At 28.6% G+C, this 22,556-nt stretch overlaps 2 protein-coding genes across 5 annotated transcripts in view; one reads left to right on the top strand and one right to left on the bottom strand.

Annotated features, from left to right (window-relative positions):
• The window catches only part of LOC107439128 (sodium/potassium/calcium exchanger Nckx30C), a 247,483-nt gene that overhangs the window by 28,587 nt on the left and 196,340 nt on the right, over positions 1–22,556 (top strand). For 2 of the 4 annotated variants that reach the window (XM_043039974.3, XM_071181362.2), the window contains exon 1: positions 17,849–17,946. The exons of the other annotated variants lie outside the window; for them this stretch is intronic. The gene's annotated coding sequence lies outside the window, so the exon portion shown is untranslated. Of the gene's footprint in view, positions 1–17,848; positions 17,947–22,556 lie in introns of those variants that run through there. 4 annotated transcript variants of the gene reach the window in all.
• LOC139425640 (uncharacterized) lies at positions 5,748–6,185 on the bottom strand. Its single transcript, XM_071181043.2, has one exon. It carries the CDS (start codon positions 6,183–6,185, stop codon positions 5,748–5,750), a length of 438 nt encoding a protein of 145 aa, XP_071037144.2.

The following is a 22,556-nucleotide window of genomic DNA, read 5'->3' as shown; positions in this document are numbered from 1 at the left end:
TTGCAGTTAATAATTCTGGAACAAATTTTGATTGTTACATTTTTTTTATTTGCTTGTAAACTCTGTACACTTTTCTACACACCTTAGTAATTCCAAGTGTCTGAATTCAATGGGTTTTGCGCAGCAAAACTAAATGTAACGCCAAGTTGAACACTCAATACGACGATGGCGTCGGTGGGTCATTTATATGTTTATTTTTGGGGCATTATTAGTGTTCGCGTTGTTTTGATAAACATTATCGCATATAGCACAAAGTTTACCCTAATGTTACTTAGACATACATAACTGCCTACATTTATTTTTTTGTGAAGCATTATTTTAGCGGTAGTACTTTATTTCAATATTTGATTATTGGTTAATAAATTTGATTTAAAATTAATTTGACCACCAAGGTACATTATATTATCCCTTTCACTCTCACTCCCATTAAAACCACGCTGTCAGTTTTTGTCCCATATATCCCGTACCCGTGATATTTCCTGGCTGGAGCGTTCAAAAGTAATGCACCAAAAAGATTAATATATATTCATCTTTTGGACCCGGATTTTTTTTATTTATTATTTTGCGCACTAGATGTCTACACCAGACTATTTTTATTGCAACTGGTGATAGTTTATTTTAAAATAGATGTCAGTATCATCAAAATATATGTACTTTCGGTATGTATTTTGTATTTTTAGCTCAGCTACCTATGCTCTCTGTGAATGCATGTGGTTTGCGTTCTGTGATAAAATATTTTTTAATGTTGTGTACATTATGGTGACAGAGTTACATGGACATACGAAGTTTTAAATTTCAAGATGAAAAAATTTCCAAAAATCAAAAAATGAATACATACATTGTAATACACCTTTCTCACATGTTTTCTCGAAACAAAGCAAACATGCACTTTTATGAACGTTTTATTGAAAATAATAAGATCGTTAAGGAGTTAAATAAAATATACACAAAAATACCTTAGTAATTATCGGAAATGCATTTAAGTGAAAACAAAAAAAAAATTACCATTCCTCTATAAGCATATAATTTGATAGCTATTCATAAAGTTTGTAACAAAAAAATGCTTATCATTCCTAAAAGGTATATAGTTTGGTAGTTATTCATAAGGGATGAAACAAGGAGTTTATCATTCCTCTAAAAGCATATTATTTTGTAGCTATTCATAAAGTTTGTAACAAGAAAAAAGTTTATCATTCCTCAAAAAGTATATGATTTGGTAGATATTCATAAAGGTTGAAATAAAGAGTTTATCATTCCTCTAAAACCATATAATATGGTAGCTATTCATAAAGTTGGAAACAAAAAAGCTTATCATACCTCTAAAAGCACATAATTTGTTAGCTAATCACAAAATTAGTATAGTAAAGTTTGAAAGCAGGAATATCAACTTTTTCCAGTGTTAGCTAAGTTTATGTTTTAATGCATGATTCGCTAATTTGTAAATTCGATGTTAAATTATTTTCCACGCCACTAGATATAAATGATTCAAAAATTCATATGAAACCCTTTGTTGCCCCTCTCTTATGGTGAGGCTTTTAAAATCTCTGCAAAATTACTAAATATTTTGAAAGGTTTAATTTTTAATTACCCACCACTCTTTAAAATATTTTGCAAAAACCATAATAATGGCAACCCTGAGTAAAAGCTACGACACATTTTATTAAAGTATCTCTCACAGTCCATATCCAACTTAAGCAGCTTTTATACATCCTAGATTTCAAATATCAGTATATTTCTCATTAATTTTATTTTGATATTTTATCTACTGTTTATTTGGTCGAATTGCCTCTAAACAATAGAATTGGTAGAAACATTCATTATCGCTAGAAAGCGTGCATGTCATCATCATTTGCATAACGTCCAGTTGGGATAAATTTCCAATCGTGAGATTCGTGTAGCAAGGCCAGCATGCATATTTGATATCGCTGGCAGAAACATCTTGTCCTGATATTGATCAATTATACATATTTATCTTGTGTCTCAGAAATACCCCGCTTCCTTTATAAATTTTCAACGCTATTTATTTACTATTTTCTTAAGAGTCTTGGTGCAATCAGGAGACGTTTGTTTGGATCAATTTTATTGTATGGATAAACTTATGACTAATTTCTGGAGGAATGAAAGTTGCTTTCCTCTAGCATCGTTGTAAATTGTTTATGAAAGTAAATACTATATATTATGTTTAATAGAGGGAATTCTTTCGAAATTTTCAGTAAAAAGCCTTTAATTTAATTATGTTCCCTATAATACATATTATAAAAATTTAAAAGCAACATTTCAGCAAAAAGGCATTTATTTTTATCTAAATGTATTTCTTATAATAAATATTATAAGATTTTAAAGACTAAGTTGTTCAAGTGGTTTAAAAAGAAAAAATATTATTATTCCTAAATGCAGATTTTATTATTCATAAATGCAAAAAAAAACTATTATTCATAAATGCATCAATTTCGAAGGTGAGAGGTTAATTTTTGGAGAGGTTTGAAATTAATTATGCCTGGCGAAAGACTTACTTTTCTCTTGATTTAGATCTAATAAATAAAATATTTTATTCCTTTTTATCTCATGAAAAACGTAGTTTTTAAATTTTCTATTTAGCCTTTTCCTGTTAGTTTGTTTATATCGAAATATTTGTGTTGGAACTTTAAGGTTAGCGGTCTATGTGGTTATAGATGGCTGCCGAATAATCTGATTTCCCTTTCACGACTTCCTCTTTATTTTTAAAGTGGTAATAAAACGTGATTGTTAATTAATTTGTAATCTTTGTTTGACAATGATAATTTATAATAGTTTCGACCTGGGCTATTGTAGCTCAGGGGATGGAGTGCTCACCTTCCAATGAGGTGAATCGGGTTCGAATCCCAGCGAATTCCGAATCCGGCTTTCAATGACCACAGTGCTGACGTAAAATATACTCAGTGGTAGACGGATCCTGGGTTAGAGTCCCCTGGCCGTCAGGCTAACTATGAGAAGTTTCCAGGCTTATCTCTCCATGAAACGCTTCGGGATAGTTATATCAGAAAAGTTCGCCACAAAGGCAAATTTCTCCCAATACTTGATCCAGGAGATCCCTTGTCTTCTGAATCGGGTTCAAAATTGCAAGGCTACGGAGTTGAACATTGGTAGTCGTAAACAAAAAATTTTGTCGGCTGTTCAACGACGATTATAAAATAAAATAAAATGGTTTTGCTCAACACTGCATCATGTAAATAATTTAAATGTCAATATAAAATTACTAACAATATTCTAAAATATATTCAGTGTTTGCTTGGTCAAAATATTTCCTGCTTACATTTGTAAAATTAATTTTTATATTTGTGCCACAGTAAAAAATACTACCCCAAAAATTAAAAAAAAAAATAGCAGCTATGTACTTATGAAGAATAGAGGAAGATATATTAGAGGAAGATTTATGTCACAGTTGATACACACACAATTAGAAATAGCTATATAAAATTGTAAAATAGATCATTGGTAAAATCCTCTATTTATAAAGCTTTTCCCTTTTATTGTAGGTTTTGTTTTTAAAATTATACACCTGATACCATAATAAATACGGTAAGTTAATCTTGCATATTGACTCAAAAACCAAACGTAACGAAATTTTTTTTATAATTTTTAAAAAGGAAATATCCAACATATTGCCCTTAAGTTTAAATGCGCTTTGCATTATTAAATATTTATATCAGCAATATTTTAAAATAAAATCAAGTTAAAATGAGTTTTTATGATTTATTACGTTTCTTTCATCCCACACTTTTAGTTCTAAAATTATGTTAGAAGTTAAATGGATAAAAAAGCAAGAAAGTACAATAAGAAAGAAATAATAATGCTATTCAAGAACAAAATGAAAAAAAAAGTAGTTTGGTAAAACTGTAGCCTGGTAGCATAATAATTATGGTGAGTTAAATAAATTTACAGAATTACATGAAAAGCCAAACAAAACGAGAAATCTTTAGTCATTTTTAATAAAAAAATATGGAACATGTAGCCTTTAATTTTAAATGCGTTTTTGCATAATTAAATATTTAAATCAGCGATATTTTTTAATGATTTCAAGTCATAATAAGTGCTTATCGTTAGCACAATTTTTTTCATCTCACTCTTAACTTTAAATAATGTTAAAGGTTAAATGGAAGAAAATGAATAAAAAAACAAGAAAATACAACAAGAAAGAAATAGGAATGCTATTCAAGAACAAAATGAAACAAGACAAAATGAAAAAAAAAATAGTTTTAAAAAAACTGTACACCTGATACCATAATAATTATGTTAAGTTAAACTTTCAAAGAGACAATAAAAGCCAAATAAAACGAGAATTTTTTTATTAGTTTAATAAGAAAATAGAGAATATGTTGCCTTTAATTGTAAATACGCTGGTGCATAATTAAATATTTATATCAGCTGCATTCTTTTTAAAAAATAAAATTAAGTTAAAATGAGTTTTTATGATTTACTCCGTTTTTCGCATCTCACTTTTATTTCTAAAATAATTTTAAAAGTTAAATGTAAGAAAATGGATAGTAAAACAAGAAAATACACTAATAAAGAAATAAGAATGTAATTCAAGAAACAAAATGAAACGAGACAAAGAAAAAAAAATTGACATTGATTCGAATTATGAAACTGTATCAGTTCACAATACGGAACTTAACCCGTTTCATCTGAAATAATGCCACAAATAGCAACTGACATAAATGACGTGAATTATAGAATATGAATCATGAAACGAAAAAAAAAACTATTTTGGAGAACTGAAGGTTTTCAGAATGCCAGTAAATGCCAAAAAAAAAAACGAGCAATTTTAATAAGAAAATATAGAACATATTGCTTTTAAATTTGAATACGTTTTTGCCTAATTAATTATTTATAATAGTAATATTTCTAAATGAAATCAAATTAAAATGAGTTTTAACGCTTCAGTCGCTTTTAATTCTAAAATAATATGAAAAATTAAATGAAAGAAAATGGATAAGAAAGTAAGGAAATGAAATAAAAAGGAAATAAGAATGTTATTCAAGAACAAAATAAAACAAGACAAGACGAAAAAAAACTAATTTGAAAAAAGCACATGGGTTAAAGAATAAAATGTTTTCTAGGAAATAAACTGGACTTTAAAATGAAAAAAAAGTAAAAACGGCCAAGCAAGAGTGAAAAAAATTAGTATTCTGAAAAAATTAAAGAACTAAAAAAAACTAAATAAACGAATTTTGAAATAAATTTTAAAAATATGAGATGGGAATTTATTTCTGCTAATAGGGTCAAAGGGAATATTAAGCTTTAATGATGCGACAGAGATGAAAAATATTTTTATACCGTCTTTTTTTTAAACTTATTTTATTTTAAGCTTTATCTCTCATAAGTCATTATGGATCGGAGAGTATTTGGTTGTCAAGTACGAGACGAGTGTCAGCGAATTCTTGACACAGCAATTTTACAGCATTATACTAAAAAACTGTTTTTCTATAAGAAAGTTGTACGAATTCGAAACGAAGTTGTAGTCAGTGGGAGTAAGTCTAGTGAAAATGAAATTGGATAGAGAAGAGCCAAATCCTTTAAATTTGCCATTGTCATTTTTGCAATGGCTGAGTCATGTAATAAGACAGAACATCTAAGCTAGAGGTTCCCAATTTTTTTCTACTGTTTTTTTAAAATTTCTAATGGCAAACATGAAAGACAAATTTGTAGCTGAGAACAATATAAAGAAAGAACAAAAAACGGAAACAAGAGCTACAAAAACAAAAAGTCTATAGGTTTTTAATAATGTATCTCGCTAGCCAATAACGTTCGCAAAACGGCCCAGGAGGAAGTACAGGGCAAAGTCTCAGATGGTTAGCGTCCATTTCTTCTTGCAGGTTGCATAACGGGCAAAAGGGGCTTGAAAAGATTTTTATTCTGTTCAGGTGTTTTGATAAACAGTCATGGGCAGTGGCAAAACCAAAAAGAGCCACAGATTTTTCTCTTGGCCATGACGGAATGTCTTCAATTTCTTCCAGCCAGTCCTTATCTTTATTTGCTTCTTGGAGTTTTGCCTTAAATGTTGTTCGAAGAGAGATTTTTATTAGCCTTTTTGCGGTGTAGAAAGGAACTGGCTTAGATATTTGTAGAATCTTGGCGGCTTTTTTGGCCAAGAAATCTGCAGTTTCGTTACCTTGAAGTCCACAGTGCGCTGGTACCCATTGCATGGCGACATTTTCGTTGTGATTTTTTTCTACTGTAGAACCCTAAATTATCATCATTCTTTCGACGGAACCCCAACTTTGAATTTACGACTACCAATGTTCAACTCAGTAGCTTCGTAATTTTGAACCCAATCCATAAGAGGAGGGAACTCATAGATCATGTATTGGGAGAAAATTGTCTTCTTGGAGGTATATTTGAAACTAATCAGCATTTGCATTACATGGAGAAGAAAACCACGAAAACCTCCTACGATTAGGCTGGCAGCAAGGGGACTCTAACCCATTAGTTTACCACTGAGGATATTTTCACGTCAGCACTGCAGTCGGTGTGAGTCGGGTGCGGAATTTCTATCGACCAGCCATCGCTGTGATTCACACCCAGTTCGACTGTTGAGTTTTCGAAAGATTGCTGTACGAGTTTTTTCTTCCCCTAATTTTTCAAATAAATTTATTTACTTTCGCGCCATACTCCCAATTACTTTTTAACCAATTGTGTTTTGGAAAACTATTACGACATGAAGTAACTAGATTAAAATATTTCCTTTTCGTGTAGAGTTCAGCTTTAACTGTATAGAGATACAGAGTTAAAGTTACGCAAAAATCGTAACCTTCCGCAAAACAATCAACGACTGGTAAAGAGAGAAGTACATTTTAAACTTTCAAGATCACTACATATTTATTTTATTACCAAATTCTGACAAATTTTTTTCTTAATATTAAAATTTCAAATTATTTCATATTGAACAGGAATTGTAAGTTTTTCAATTGTAAATAGTAAGTAAAGGCACTTGTATTCTAAACTAATTTTTCCGTGCTTGATTTGATCAAATCAAACAGTTTGTGATCGCAAACCCTCTGTCGTTCATAACTTCCTCGAGGGCTTTTATTCACGTATTTTGATTCCTTTTAAAATATTGCCAGAGGTTACTTTTCTCATGGTCCCCTATTACTTCCGATTCGAATGCTTAACTTTATTTATTACCCAACTCATTCAACCTAATCTTCAGTTTTTTACAGTTTTTCGGTGAGTATTTTATACGGTTCAGAAACCGTGTTTCTTGTAAAAATCCATACACAAGCATCAGAAGATCCCCAAACGATCAATAAAACCTTTGCTAGAAAGCTTTCTTTAAGCTCTCGGACCATATATATGATTATCATTGGTCGATTCATTTCCGATTTGAGGACACAACAAAAGATTCTTTTTCTTCATCACTTTATTTCCTTAGATTTATTTGTGAGGAATTATTACTGAAAAATGTTTGCGCTTGAATGAAATAAGAATACATAGTTGCAAAGGAGATTTTGAAATAGGAATATGATTCAAATGAAAAGAATGAAATTTAATGTGCAGCCCAAAGTTAATGAATATAAAATCTTAATACTAAGGTAATGCAAGGGATTTAAAAATTTTTTTACGAAACTATTCGAAATTTTCAGTATTATATATATATATATATATATATATATATATATATATATATATATATATATATATATATATATATATATATATATATATATATATATATATATATATATATATATATATATATATATATATATATATATATATATATATATATATATATATATATATATATATATATATATATATATATATATATATATATATATATATATATATATATATAATTTCTCGCTTCGCGCTTTCATCTCGTATTAGTGGCAAATTTTTCTCAAAATATTCAGTGAAGACAATATTGTATTAAAAACAACTATCGACAATTTTCTAAGACGCAAAGTTTATTTATTGCTAAATCTTGAAATGTATTAAATCTGTGTAAAGATTCGAATAAAATGAAAATGAACTTTTTTTTCGATTGTGAGTTAGAAACTTAAACTACAGTGTGCGTATAATAATAGTAATGTACAATAACGTATAATAATAGTAAGGCGCCAGATAGATTGTCGTGGGAAGCAAAGTAAAACCAACCACATTTTTCCAATATTGAAGGCAAAGCTTGCTACAAAAATGCATATTAAAAAAAGTGTTAGTAAATTTTTGATTGAGATTGAAAATTGTTTCCTGTTTAAGCAACCGCTTAAATAATTAAAAAGTCGTTTTGGAAGAATTTAAAGAATATCGCTTATCGTATCGTAAAGAGTATCATTTATCGTATTATCGTTTCTCATAATAAATAATTATAGTTGTCACGATTGTGTGATTTTTTTTCTCCAGAAAAAAGTAGCTATAATTGTAATTAAGATGTTTTCCTCTTTAAATCTTCAAGAATTTTAATCGGAATTTGAAATTTTCACTTAAAATCGGTTTAAAAAATGATTTTTATTTTAGGAATTTGTTCGTAAAATAGTGATAGGTTAAATTTTCAAAATTTTTTTGTTCTTCGAAAAAAAAGAAAGAAACGAAAAAGTTACGTAAAACAAATTATTGGTAAAAAAATATTTATTTCAGATTTAAAAATATTCTAATATTACTAATTATCTAAGAATGGATGTAAAGTTAAAATAAAAAATTATCCAAAACCATTATTTTAGAAATCTTCTAAAACACTTCTTGAAACACTTCTTGAAACACTTCTAAATGTTGCAATTCTTTTGGGCTTATCAGCAATTCTCACAATATATTGAAAAAATAAAGCTAAGATGATTCATTACTTTAGAATAATTCATTAATCTTTAAATAATTAAGCGGCACCACTTCTTCATTTATAATCACTTTCTAGGATATTATGATTGCTATAAAATGTTGATAATTTGAAAAATATATGTAAAATTTGAGCTAGAATTTTTCCACCAGGACTGCTTAATCCTTTGCACCCGGAGTAATTTAAAATTCTGTTTGAATTAATAAAAGCACTAAAGCATTTATAATTAACCCTTTCGCGCCGACTGTCACAAATACATGTCAGCATAAAACCGTATCAATCAGGGTAGAAAGATAAAACTGGTAACCAAAGTTGTTCTTTAGCAGTTTATTTGTGGGCGGGGTTATAATTGTTTGATTAATTTATTTCACCATTACTTTAGTTCAAAATAAAATTATTTAGTTATGATTTGAACTAACATTGATTATATATATGATTAAACTAACAATAATTAAAGTAAAAGCAAGGTAAGTCTGTCAAATTAGCAACGCCTACATTTAAGCTACCGTTTTTTTATTTCTTTACATCCTGATTCTGATTTTGTACGAATGCTTTTATGAATCACCAGTCCCCAAGGGGTTAATAATGCAGTATTTTACGTAATTTCTAAAGTTCTTGATATAATGTGGTTACTAATTATTAAGATATAAGAATTTTTAAATTTTGAGTGGTGACTGTTGATGGCCCCTCAGAGTAGAGTTCGGAGTGAAAAACTGTTAAATTTAAAGTAAAGAAAAAGTATCCAGTATTTTTTATCACCCATTATTTCTTCCAAATTTTTAAATACATATAGTTGTTGTTTCACAGTTAAACCTTTAACTACTTTGCATGAAACCGATTAAAAATATCTTTCCACCTCAAAACTGCAAAGATTAGGTTATTGTTATTGTTAATTCACGTCGCACTAGAGCTGCACAATGGACTATTGGCGACGGTCTGGGAAACATTCCGGAGGATTATCCGAAGACATGCCATCAAAATTTTGATCCTCTGCGGACGGGATGGCACCCCCGCTTCGGTAGCCCGACGACCTGCGCGCGAAGTCGAGCACTTTACGGTAGCACAGTTTAACGAGGACCAATACCGCACAGCCTCGGTCCCTACGCAGACTGATCCAAGTGGTCACCCACCCGCACACTGACCGCAGCCAGTGATGCTTGACTTCGGTGGCAAAGATTAGGTAAAGAATAGTTTATAATAAACTGTTTTTATGTAAACGATAAAGTATTTCAATAAAAATATAAGTAGAAAAACTATATTAATTTAAATGTATATGGTAATGTAAGTTGTTTGAGTATATTCCATCTGCGGCTTCAACACTTAAGACCCAAAAAAGTTATTTAAATATATTGGAATATAAAACTTTTTTGTGGAAAAGATGTAAGAATTTTATTTTAGATATCATATCCTGTTTTTCCTTATTTTTATAGTTTTATATGCTCTACTGAATTGATATGTTTTTTTCCATTCCGTTTGTATAAAATAAAATTGAGCTGCCAGCGAAAAAGAAAAATTTATTTTCAGATTGTTTATTCTAAAAACGACAAGTAAATAAAAAAAAAATTTCGATTTTCTTTTTAAGAAATTGAGACCATAGGCTTATATTTATTTTTCACGCCTGAAAGGTTCCATAGTGATGACATTTAAAAAGTTTAGTTCAATATTTTTACTTTGTCATATGAACAAAAATTTCTGTTGCAGGACTTGATGTAAGATAAAGAACAAATACTTCGCGATTTTTATCTTTCTAATTTAGGTGGTAAAGTAAGGCGTGAAAAAGTATTTCGACTCCTAAGGCGTCAATAGTGGTAAAATTTAAAAGGATGCAATAGTTGTTCAGTTTTTATATTTTAATTAGTAATTATTTTTATAGGAAATTTGTCATCAAAAATTTAATTTCACTGAATCAAAGTAAAACAAACGAAAGATTAAAATACTATTTTTTCACAGAAGCACAGAAGCAAGATTAAAATACTATTTTTTCACAGAAGAGAAAATAAAAAAAAAAATAAAAAAAATAAACGAGGCTGATAAATGTAGATATTTATTTTATTAATCTATTAAGGTGGGTATGAATGTCATGTATTTCTAAAATAAATGCTGACAACGAAGCAAATATGTCATAACTTTTTATTTTGGAAAAAATAAAACTATCTTATGAATATGAGTGCAAACGAATTGACTTTCACAATTGTCAACAGAGTACCTGAGCACGAAGTGGTGTATCCTTGAACAATAAGTCACTTCTTCGAAGGTCTAAGTGAACCCTTGGTATAGTTTGTCTGCGTAAAGAACTCCCCTAGCCATTCGTCTGGAGTGGTGGTGGTGACTGTGGTTATGAGGTTTAACTATTTCAAATAGGAGTGCTGGGTCATTATTGAAGATAGGTTTTGACTCATCTCCGCAAGAGAAAGGAAATCTGGGGATAGAGAAGCTATTTCTTGTTTCCATAGTAGCAGACGGCCTTAGATTTCGTGGTGAGGGGAGTTTTTCTATAGAAAATATATAGAGGACGCTTCAGTCCTTGCCGATATAGTTTGTTGTTGATTGAAATAAACACGTTACCAAAAATGTTGTCGAGTAAAAAGTTTATTTATGAAGGCAGTAGTATAAATAGTTTAATAATATTTACATTCAATGAATATTATTTTGTTTTCTATCTCTTAAGCATTCAGAGAAACAAAATAATAATTTAAGTCCGATAATTAATTGTTGATGTGTAAGACCGATTAGTTATGCTTTTAAGTGTAAGGCTAAGTGGTATATTTCTCGACAATTATCTCTTTATATTAATTTTTCACTTACCGGTTGCATTTACTTTGTGAAGTTGTCTACATTGCACGTCATTATATATCTACAGGGTTATTCATAATTCCCTCCGCCTGTAAACGCCATTTTTCTTTACTACAAACTGGCTTCAGTGGTACATGCTACTGCCATCTACCGGCAACTGCTTAAATTAAAACTTGAATACTTTTGGAATAATTTCGTATGCTCTTTTTTGCTATATTCGTCTTCGCATTTTTACTATAACGCTTCGAAATCCCGGAGGGAATTATGAATAACCCCGTATATATATCTTTAATAAATCATAATAGACTGAAACTATCTTGTTTCGGCATAAAGACACTAATACAAGGCTACAAACTTTATGGGCTTTTTGGAAAAATTTCTCTGAGTGGTAGCGAAGTTTATGATTTAATGTACAATTTTTTGGTTTGAAAATTTGACATAAAATTATTTTTCACATTGGAACTTGTAAGGAATTCAGAATTTCGCATAAAACTCCTCTGTGTTCCAGTTTTTTTTTTTTTTTTTGGCGAGGTTTTTAAAATTTTGGCAGAAATTCTGGAAGCTTTTGTTAAATTGTTTACAAATCTATGAAATTTTTTGCTGAAAGTGTTGTAGTTGGCAGTCTTGCTAATAATGAATTACTTATGGTACCATGAAGGGGATTTTCTCTATAAATTGATACTTGGCCCTATGTAGGTAATTTTTAGAAGAAAAAAAATAAGACTAAGTTAATTAATAAGTGAAAATTTATTAAAACAAAATGTATTTTAATAAGTTTGAACGCACCCTTATTCTTGATGTTTTCCAAAAAATATATTTAGTCGTGAAATACAGAAAAAATAACTTGTTAATTTTGAATTGATGATATAATAAAAATTTCTGAGAAAGTATAATGACAAAAAAATATCTTTTACTTCTAAAATAAATTCGCTGCTAAAATCTTGATGATTGAAACGAAATATTTAAGAAAATTTTCTTGATTAAAAAAAAAGAGGATTTTCACAAAGTAAAGAATTTACAAATGAAAAACGTTCGAAAGTATTCTTTGAATAACACAGTTAAAGGGCATTAAAGGTTATTAAATTTCTAATTTTCATTTTAGTACTAATGAGGTATTAGTTATTCAAAATTTTTTAAGCAAGGGAATTTTTTTGACATTATGGCAGTAACATTAATTTTCATATTTCATTTTTGTTACAGTATTTGTGTTTTTTACCTTATTTTTTGGATATAATGAGATATAATTTTTATTTTTTTGCTTATTTTATTTTATTATTTTAATAATGCTGTTAAAATCTGAATTCTTCAAAAAATTATTTTTTTAATATCTTCTCTTCGTCTTCGAATTTTTTTCCTTATTAGTGCTATCTGAATTGATTTCTTTGACTTAATATAATTATGAACCTGTATTTTTTTTTATCTTGAAGACCCTTCCTAATAGTAATAAATTAAATAAAGAGCATCTGAAATTCCTTATTTATAATTACAAGCTTAAATTCATGTTAAAAAAAGGTAGCAATTCATATAGCTGTAACGTGTGGTCGAAATAGATATTTATCGTTCTTTAAATCATTAATTCTAAATAGCTACGTGGCAAAATAAATTTTTAAAAATTTGAAACATACAGGAGTTGGATAAAAAAATGCACAACTACTCTATTCTAACCCTATGTAAACAATCTTTTTTAATGAAAATTTTTTGGAAGATTTTACATGGCAAATGTGTGGGCACGTGTTGAAAGAACGTGTTGTTATCTTATTGAAAGAGTGTCGTTTTTATCGTTGAGAAATTCGGATCGCCTGAAGTGAGAAGAGGAAGTTAATAACTTTTTCTAGTGTCAATTCTAGCAATTTTAAAATTATTTTATAGGATTGCAACTGAATGCCTCTTTCATTATAGTGATGCTGAAAAAGGAACAAAGCTTTGAACTTCCTTCGTTCATTTTGGTGGCTGCAAAATTTGAATTGGGTAAAATTATACCATTTCCATAAGCTAAGAGCATGTTCTTTAAAATTGCAAAATTGTGCTTAAAGCTTTACCATGTAAAATCTCCCAAAACATTTTCTGCTAAAAGAAAGATTGTTTACATAGAGTTAGTATCGAAGAGAATCCATATTTTTATTCAACCCGTAATATATAGAATATCCAAACAAGAACCTAAATTTTGAATTATAATTTTTTTAAATATATCAGTAAAATTTTTATTTAACTTCTTACCACTTGTTTTCACATTTTATAATAACGAAAAAATGCTATTATCTAAACATGATAACATGTTTTTGGCTATATTAAATGGATATTTTTGCCAGGGCTGTAACATTTTTGTCGAATTTGGCCATGTTTTTATTTCCACAATTCAGGAATAAGAAGAAAAGTAATACCTACAACCTAAAACTCATATTAAATTAGAACATTTTGAAATGGTGTGTTTGTGTTCTGCACAAAATTGAAGCTTGTCACATTCGGTATTAAAATTGGGTTGATAAATTTTTTTGTATTGCCTTGAAAAGAACAGTTCCTTAATTGAAGATGAAAAAAAAAACTCATCTAATTAGAGATTTTATGAGAAAAATATAATATCATTAAATTTCAAAAGCGCCAAATCAACAGAAAGGTACGGTACGGATAAAAATTGTTATAAAGATTATAATGCAAAATATTCCGATATTGCAAATTATTATAAATTCAATTTAAACAAAATTGTTTCAATTGCAGTTCATATTTCATTTATTTTCAATATGATATTAGCATTTTAATTCGTTGTATTCCTTCTACAAACGAGATTAAATAATTGAATATCAAACTGTAGTTTAGGATCTATGTGAATAGGGTCATACTATCCAAGAAAAGACAATAACTTTTAATTTATTCTTCTGCAAGTGATAATTCCGTAAATAAGGTTAATAAATAAAACTGTGAAAGGAAATGTTATCATTGACATAGGTATACAATTCGTTCGGTACTATTTGAAGTAGCATAATCTGCGCCTTGGCACGGATGATGGTGCATGTTATAGTACCGAAAGTAACGTCAATCCATTTGATTGATAATATTTGAGCTCAAATGTTATCTTTCGAGATTATCTTAACTCCATCATTTTCAATCACTATCAATTCAAAATTTCGAAAATTTCTATCTGCTTTCCAATTAACACCAACTACTTTATTAATTTCATTAAACCACGTGATTTGTGATTGTTTTCTGGGTCGCATGATGTCATGAATATACTAGTTCAAAAAGATTAAGTCCATTGATTTCAATCTTATATTAGAGCTATAAGGCCAGCTTATTGGTCAGCGTTAAATTTTCTTTATTATAACGAAACATTTTGTTCATTGGCTTGCCCATATTAATCGCTTTCGCACTTTCATCGCCAAACGGAATGAAATATCTTTCCACACTTATCTGCGTTGTTAGATTTATTTTTTAAATTTGGAACTCTGTTGGAACTTTTATGCTATTTTGCGTACATCAGATCAATAATTATTAAAAGTTAACACGAAGAAGATTTTCATGTTTAAAGATGTCAGCAATTTTTTCCACGAAAAGGTGACTTGAAGATCCTGCTCAAAAATAATTCCCTCGAATCCTGCTGAAAGGGTTTTTTCTTTGTTAGTATGTAAGCCTATTAATGAATCCTAGTTCATTTCCATTACGGAATAAAGATAATTCTCTTTTGATTACATTATTATACATTTAAATGTTTTTTTGAAACTGGAAAAGCATTTATTTAGAAAATTGGCAAGACTTAAGTATAACAAAAAATACATTTCGAACAGATAATATTTCAACCTAATTTTCGTCATCCAATTCCTAAAACAAATGTAGCAAATCTGTTCATTTTCCCAGACTATCCATTATTCTTTTATATTTAGATAAAAGACTCAGTTTCCTAGAAAGTAAGTCAGTCAACAAGTAAATAGAAAACGAAACATAAGTCCAAATATTCACTCCATTCCCTAATGGGAAGAATTTACTTTATTTTCGTCCATTTTATGAATATAACTGTGGCAACCGGATGTCACCAATCGTTCGATAAGTATTTGCGCAACGTCATTTCGTTCTTAACCAACCAAATATTACTGTCTTTTGCTTTTTACTGCAGATGGAAAAGTTTTTTCTTCTGTTTTAGGTTCTTATTTAGAAAGCAATAGTTCGCAAGGGAATTTCGCGAGGCACTGTATTTTGAATAGTAATTCCGTTGGAAAAAATCAGCTCATCAGGGGTAATTCTCAAGGTTGGCTTTTTCTTTATTTCTATTTTACGAAGTAATGAGGCACTTCTTATGTGGTTTTGAGTAAAAAAGTATTTCGCAATTTGCTTTTAAACTAAGTAAATCTGATTCAGAAAGCGTAAAGCAAATTTTGTAATCTGAACTTGCTATATTTTCAGAAATTGAAACAATTTTGAATATTCATTTTGAAGAAAGAAAAAAATTATCTCTAGAAGTTGCTATTATTTCCTTACTTTTTAGGACATTGATAGCAATATTTTGTTAAATTTTCAATCCTTTTTATTTACATATACTATACTTCTCCATAATATACTTCTAGTCCATTTTAGTTGTATTTGTTAGAAGATATCTTGTTTAGCGTTTTTATAAATTTTGTGTTAAATAGAAATGATCTTATCTTAAAAATACTATGATTATACCTAGTTGCAGCATAACTACCCTAATGCATTTGTTAGAGCTGTAACTTAAACCGCGCCACGTAATTTGTACTCCAGTTAAACTACGAGGTCAATATCTGAGCTGATATCTTTTGTCTCGAAATCGTTTTCTAAAATTATCTTTCATAAGATTAAGTTCAAAGGATACTCCACTATACAATGAATAAACATTACATAGAGAAATGGAAGACATTGATAAATATAAGAAAATTACATTTTACATAGTTTTGGCGTAATTTTGAAAGTTTCATAAAAAATCTGCTCACTCTCGTCATAATTTGAATTTTCTTTTAATTTGATAGATCCGAATTGAAAATTAAGTATGTATTTTGAAAAGAAAGCGATTATTTCTTGATTTTATTCAAGACCAGCCACTGTTAAAATTTCCACCTTTTGTAATTCTCTTAAATATATCGAAAAAAGTCTTTTTATAAGTGACTAATGATGGTCAGAATATTTTCTAAACATTTTTAACATCTTTTCAGCATAGTTTTATATTGTAATTAACTATGAACTTAAAAATCGCTAATATTATTTAAAAATGTAATGGAATTTTATAATTTAATTTAACGATGCTTCTCAAAACCACTCTATGAGTCCTATTTGTTAAAATACACAAAAAAAAAAACAAGCGAAGTATTTTTTGATGTTCTGAGGTAAAAAAAAGATAATCAACGAAAAAAAACCTGTTAAAATCAAATTCTTTAAGGAAAAAAGTTACTTTGATATAAATTAAAAACAGATATTTAAGTAAAATACAAAATTTGCAGAAACTGTTAATTTCTTAAAAAAAAATTCATATTTCCATTTCGATACTGCATGTTTCATATTCTTACTAGTATCAAAATTTTTTTTAAAAAAAATTTGGAATCACTATAAATTTTTATTAATATGTTTTAAAGTTATACGATGAAAAAATAAATGATGAAAAATTAATTCTTCGATATCATTTCGATGCAAAAGTTACTTCGTACCTTAAAAAATAAAATATTTTGGTTGTAGTCTTCGATAAAAGTTAGGATATTGATTCGAGTGGTTATTACAAAGCGGCGAAATAACCTTAACTAATGTAATAAAATAATTAAATTAATTACTCCATCTTTAACAAATTAGAACCCCTCGTAACTCTCATTCCTTATTGTAAATCAGTTCTTCAATAAATTTTCCTAATATCTGTGCTGAAAACTATACAAATAAACAGAAGAAGAAATAATCATAATTGAATTTTTAATGATGTTTTAAAAACATTCAAGGGTAGTTATGAAACAAATAACATGGTTAAAAATGAAAATTTATGATAGTTTCAAAAATGAAACTTCCCTGAACAATATTTTTCCTCTAAAACTCTTTATTCATTCATTAAACCAGAGCAAGTAATGCGTAAATAACATTTGCTTACTTGCCACTTTTTGTTCCTTTTTTTTAAAGCTAAACATTAGTTATTTATTTCCGCTTCTGTTAAAAACTAATCGAGCATAATCTCCGCCACGTTAGGCTTAGTAAAAGGAATGCTGGAATGAGTATGCCACTTTTAATATATGTCATTAATTTTTATCACTTTATTTCCGTTACAGTTGGGGTGAAGTGTAATGAATGCAAACGTTGAGAAACTAGTTTAATGGATTTTGAGGTATATAACGTATTTTTCGCTTTTGAGATAATAATAACATGTAAGTATAATTTTTTTCATTGTTTGGTAGCTACACTTTAAATTTTGGGAAAATAGATGGTATTTCAGATAGTTGCTATAAATCATTTTAATTCAGCCGGTAATGATATGAACTCGCTGATTTAAATGTTCTTTCTGTATATTTATATTGGGATGTTTCTTCCTAAATGTGCCTTCAATATCTTTTGTAAATTTTTTTTAGAATATTGACTGAAATATAAAATTTTCAACGAATTAGAACAGGTTTTAATTTTTGATAATCAGAAAGAGTAAAAATTATTTAAAGGTGTTGCACTCTTTTGATAACCTACGGATTATTTATTATTTTTACAAGAATTATGTTGATATGAATTTTTAAATTTTGAGTAATTTACATACGGCTGATTTAAAAAGTTACGAATGGGGTGCTTAAAAATTAATGGAGATGTTCGCAACTGATAACTCGTGGAGTACTTATTAATTCTTTTTATAATTGGATTGTTGCATCTCGAGAAGAAGTGAAGTAATTACGCCTAACCATGTAATTGATACCAAATTTAATTGGATACCTGTAAGCGACGTCTCGAGTGTGTCGAATCTGATTGGTTTCTGAATTGACAAATGCCACAATTTACCTACGATGACGTCATTTGCAAATTTCCGATTATGCTCAAGTCAAGCTTTTAAAGTTTAGGCAATTCGCATAGTGTTGACACAAAATTTTACTCCACATTAACTATCAGTTTTAATGTGTTACATATTTTACTTACTTACTGTATATACTTACTGTACATAGGATTTTACTTACTGTATATAGGATTTTACTTACTGTATATAGGATTTTTCTTTCATCTCCATTTAGTGTTTTTCTCGATAAATATGTAATAGAAATTTATCATATTTTGTTTAAAATATATTATGATTCAAAATAATTCAAAAATACGTTATTTAATCATTAGATGAATATGGCATAACTTACTAATATTTTTAGACGTCATAGTGTGTCCCTCTGCTTTAGTAAATTTTGTTTTGTCAAAAAATATATATTATTAATAGTTAAGCTATTAAATTTATCAGCTTTATTTATCTGTAAATTTTATTATTTTATTTCGGTAAAAAGTATATATTAATCATCAGTAAGAAATTTTCTAACTGCCGGAATCTAACAAGTTTAGTCAATACTTTTCAGAAAAAGAAAGTTTTTCCCACAATAACATTCAATAAGAATGAAATCCACTTATTCCGAAGTTTTATTTAATCCTCAAAAAACTCTTAAGCCGTTTAAGATAATCTTTTTGAAGACTACAGCAAGCTTTCTTTTATCGCATCAATGGATTTATAATATATAAAAAAACCTAAAATGTTACAATACCTCAGTTGGGCTATTGCATCAGTACATTTAATCATGTGACCATAAATTGGTTAAAAAAAATTTAAGATTATAAAAAATGTAGTAAATCTCGATTATATGTACCTCTTTTATCCGAATTCCTATGTTGAATTTTTTTCACGCGCGCTTAGTTTTTTCCTTTTCTCGATTCGATTAAATGAGACTTTCAAAATGAAAAAAAAAAAATATTTGAATTGCATCAATGCTTAAAATTGACCACTTTATACCAGTAATAAATTAATGTTCGTTGCTTCTTGTTTTTTTGTTTCAGCTGTCCTTTAATAACCACTACTGTGGTTTAGTTTGACCACCATGGCTTCCACTTCTTTTTAAAGGGAATACGTAGTATTAAGTCTCCAACAAAAATATAATTAGCCTGAATGGAATATGGCGGAAGCCTTATAAGGCCTAATGAATAAAAACTTAAAACTATTTGCGTAGTTAAATTGTCTTTCTTGTAAGATCGGTAAGTATACAGGTTGTGTTTCGGTAATCTCACTTTCGGTAAGAGCTTAAGTTACCAGGTATGTAAATGTATACGAGCCACATTCCTCAGTTTTCAAGCTCTCATAAATGATTGTTTTGCACAAATGAAAGAAATCAAACGAGTTCAACATTAAGTCAACTCAAGGTTTCAAACTTGAGTTAGAAAAAGTACTTTTTAAGCTATTCGAGATAAGGGATTGAAAGAACTTCATTTACAAAGTTCGTAAAGTACACTATTTCGTAAAATCAATTTGATTCTGTGGTTATATTTTAAGTCATGCATGTTAACACAAACTCAAGCTCAAATACTATTTTTACTTTTATCGAACTTAGCACATATATTCAAAAGTGAGAAATTTAAAGTAATTTGTAGCACAAGTCAAAATGTTTTACATTCACATGTATGTTTTAATCTATTAAAATGTTTTCTCTTGGAGATAAAACATGTTGGAAAGAATTTGTCAGAGAATTCTAAAACAAGAGAAAAGAAATAGAATGAAAGAATCACTCAAAGAATTTTTATTTGTGTAGAATTTTATTTCAAAAATTAAGGTTTAACCTATTTTTGGTATATTTTTTTAAATAACTTTAATAAGCATTGCAATTAACTTCTTGTATCAGGGTATCTTTTTTACAAGTCCTGCATCTGTTATTATTATAAAAGAATAAACTGATTTTGATTAATATTGGTGTGATTGAATGAAAAATTTAATGTCCCAAGACCCAAAATCTCCTGTAATACGTTAAATATATAAGGTACTGTTATAAACTCGTACCTTTTCATATACTCTAGGGGAATAAATAATATGATCTTATTAATTAACGATATTACTAATCCATAAAATAAAGTTCAAAAAACATTTCGAAATGGAAAAAAAGCATCATTTGAGTAGAAATTCCATGCGTAGATAATCCAGTGTAAATTCTATACATTTACTTAAAATAAATTCATAATTCAGGCTTATTTGAATTGAGTTTGTTTCAATAAAAAAATTTTTTTTGGTTCATGTCTTAAACTATAATATACAATTGAAGATAAAAATCGACTATGGTTTATCTTATACTTCTTTATGTAATTACATTCTATTTAAATTCTGCAGATGGTGCTCTGTAACGACTGCTCTTAGTACAGTTTCTTAAATATTTACCAAAAAGGAAGTCAAAAATTTATGCTCTAGAAATTGCAAATTATTATTTGATGAATCGCTAGAGAGGAGGGGGGGTGAGAGAGTCGGTGGAAATAGGGAAGGATTGAATGGCGATACTTAGAAATACCTCAAAGTTGTTTCGTGCAATCAAACTGGTTTTGAAGTGTTTCTTCTTGACTTTCTCACTAAGGATTCGCCAGTTTTTGATAGTGTGTTTGTTTTTGTGTCTCTTAAATTTTAATTTGCGACTTTCTTATGTGCATATTTTTTCTACTTCTTTTTCAAATACATAAATAGTCGTTATAGAACACTAAAAAAAAAGTCGATTATTTTCTAATTTTGGATGAAATTTAATCTGTGTGGTTGTGAAAATATAATCTAATGTTAACTATGTAATATGAAAAAGAATTATGAAATTATTTCTTTATACTATTCATTCTACATATAGGGGTTGGGCTGAAATTTGGAAATACTTTTGTACTAATACTATGCAAGCAATTTTTCTTTTAGCAGCAAATGTTTTGGAAGATTTTACTTGGCAAAATTGTTGGCTCAGTTTGAAAAATCATGTTTAAATCGTTTAGAAATAGGATTCTTTTCACCCATGTAAAATTTGCATCGAACAAAACTAGCTGAAGAAGGTAAATGCTTCTTTCCTTTTTCAATACCCTATAGTTATAAATAAACGATTATGGAATGATTTCAAATAGAAAGAAGTTATTAACTTCGTAGCCTTAGTCGATCCGAATTTTTCACGGGTAAAATAGACACAATTTCTAAACGCTAAAAGCATGATCTTTCAAATTTTACCACGCAAAACCTTTAAGAACATTTGCTGCTAAAAGATTTACATAGAGTTAGCACAAAAGTGTTGCCATATTTTTGTTCAACCCCAGCAGAGTGTGTGAAAAAAAATAATAAATGGTCCACTCTGAGCAACTTTTGATCCACTAATCGGATCTTCACGATCTGGTATTACTGATGTCCTGTGCGAATTAATTACGATAGTCCAGACGATATTTTAAGTTACGAAATTGTACTTTATATGAATAAACATACCTTTTTGTTGACGGATTTAGATTTCTAATCTCCAAAATGTCGGGGGTAACTGCAGGGAAATATGGTTCCAATATCAGGAGAGCAGTTCAAAGTTGGAACCCTTTAATGTTATTTTTTTTGTTGCGTATTTCGTGACATCTCGAGAACTTCTTAAACGTATTAAAAATTTTGTTTTGCTCCCAATTATAAAATTTGTTTATATAAAGACAATTACATACATGAATAATTTGTTTTGCTTACTACATTAGCTATGTCAATGTAAGGAAAAAATAATGCTAAGGAAATGTCAATGAAAAACTTTTTTAATTCAGGCTTGAATGAATTCGAATTCCATTTGATATAGTGTCTCATATTTCCCCAGCTCTTTAAATTATATTATAAAATTCAACATGACATTTTTCTGAATAAATAATTCCACTTTTATAAAAAAAAATTAAAGGTTGAAAAAATAAATTTTTTTAAGTAATAAAAATTCATTAAAATATTTTATTTCTCATTAAATGTATTTTTGAGACCTTTATTTTCTTTTGATAAAGTTCTTCCTAGTGA

The sequence above is a fragment of the Parasteatoda tepidariorum genome, chromosome 8 (assembly GCF_982258835.1).
Source record: "Parasteatoda tepidariorum strain Cologne lab strain chromosome 8, Ptep-v5.0, whole genome shotgun sequence".
Lineage (NCBI taxonomy): Eukaryota > Metazoa > Arthropoda > Arachnida > Araneae > Theridiidae > Parasteatoda > Parasteatoda tepidariorum.
The sequence above is the reverse complement of the archived record's forward strand: the minus strand, read 5'-3'. Positions and strand labels throughout refer to the sequence as shown.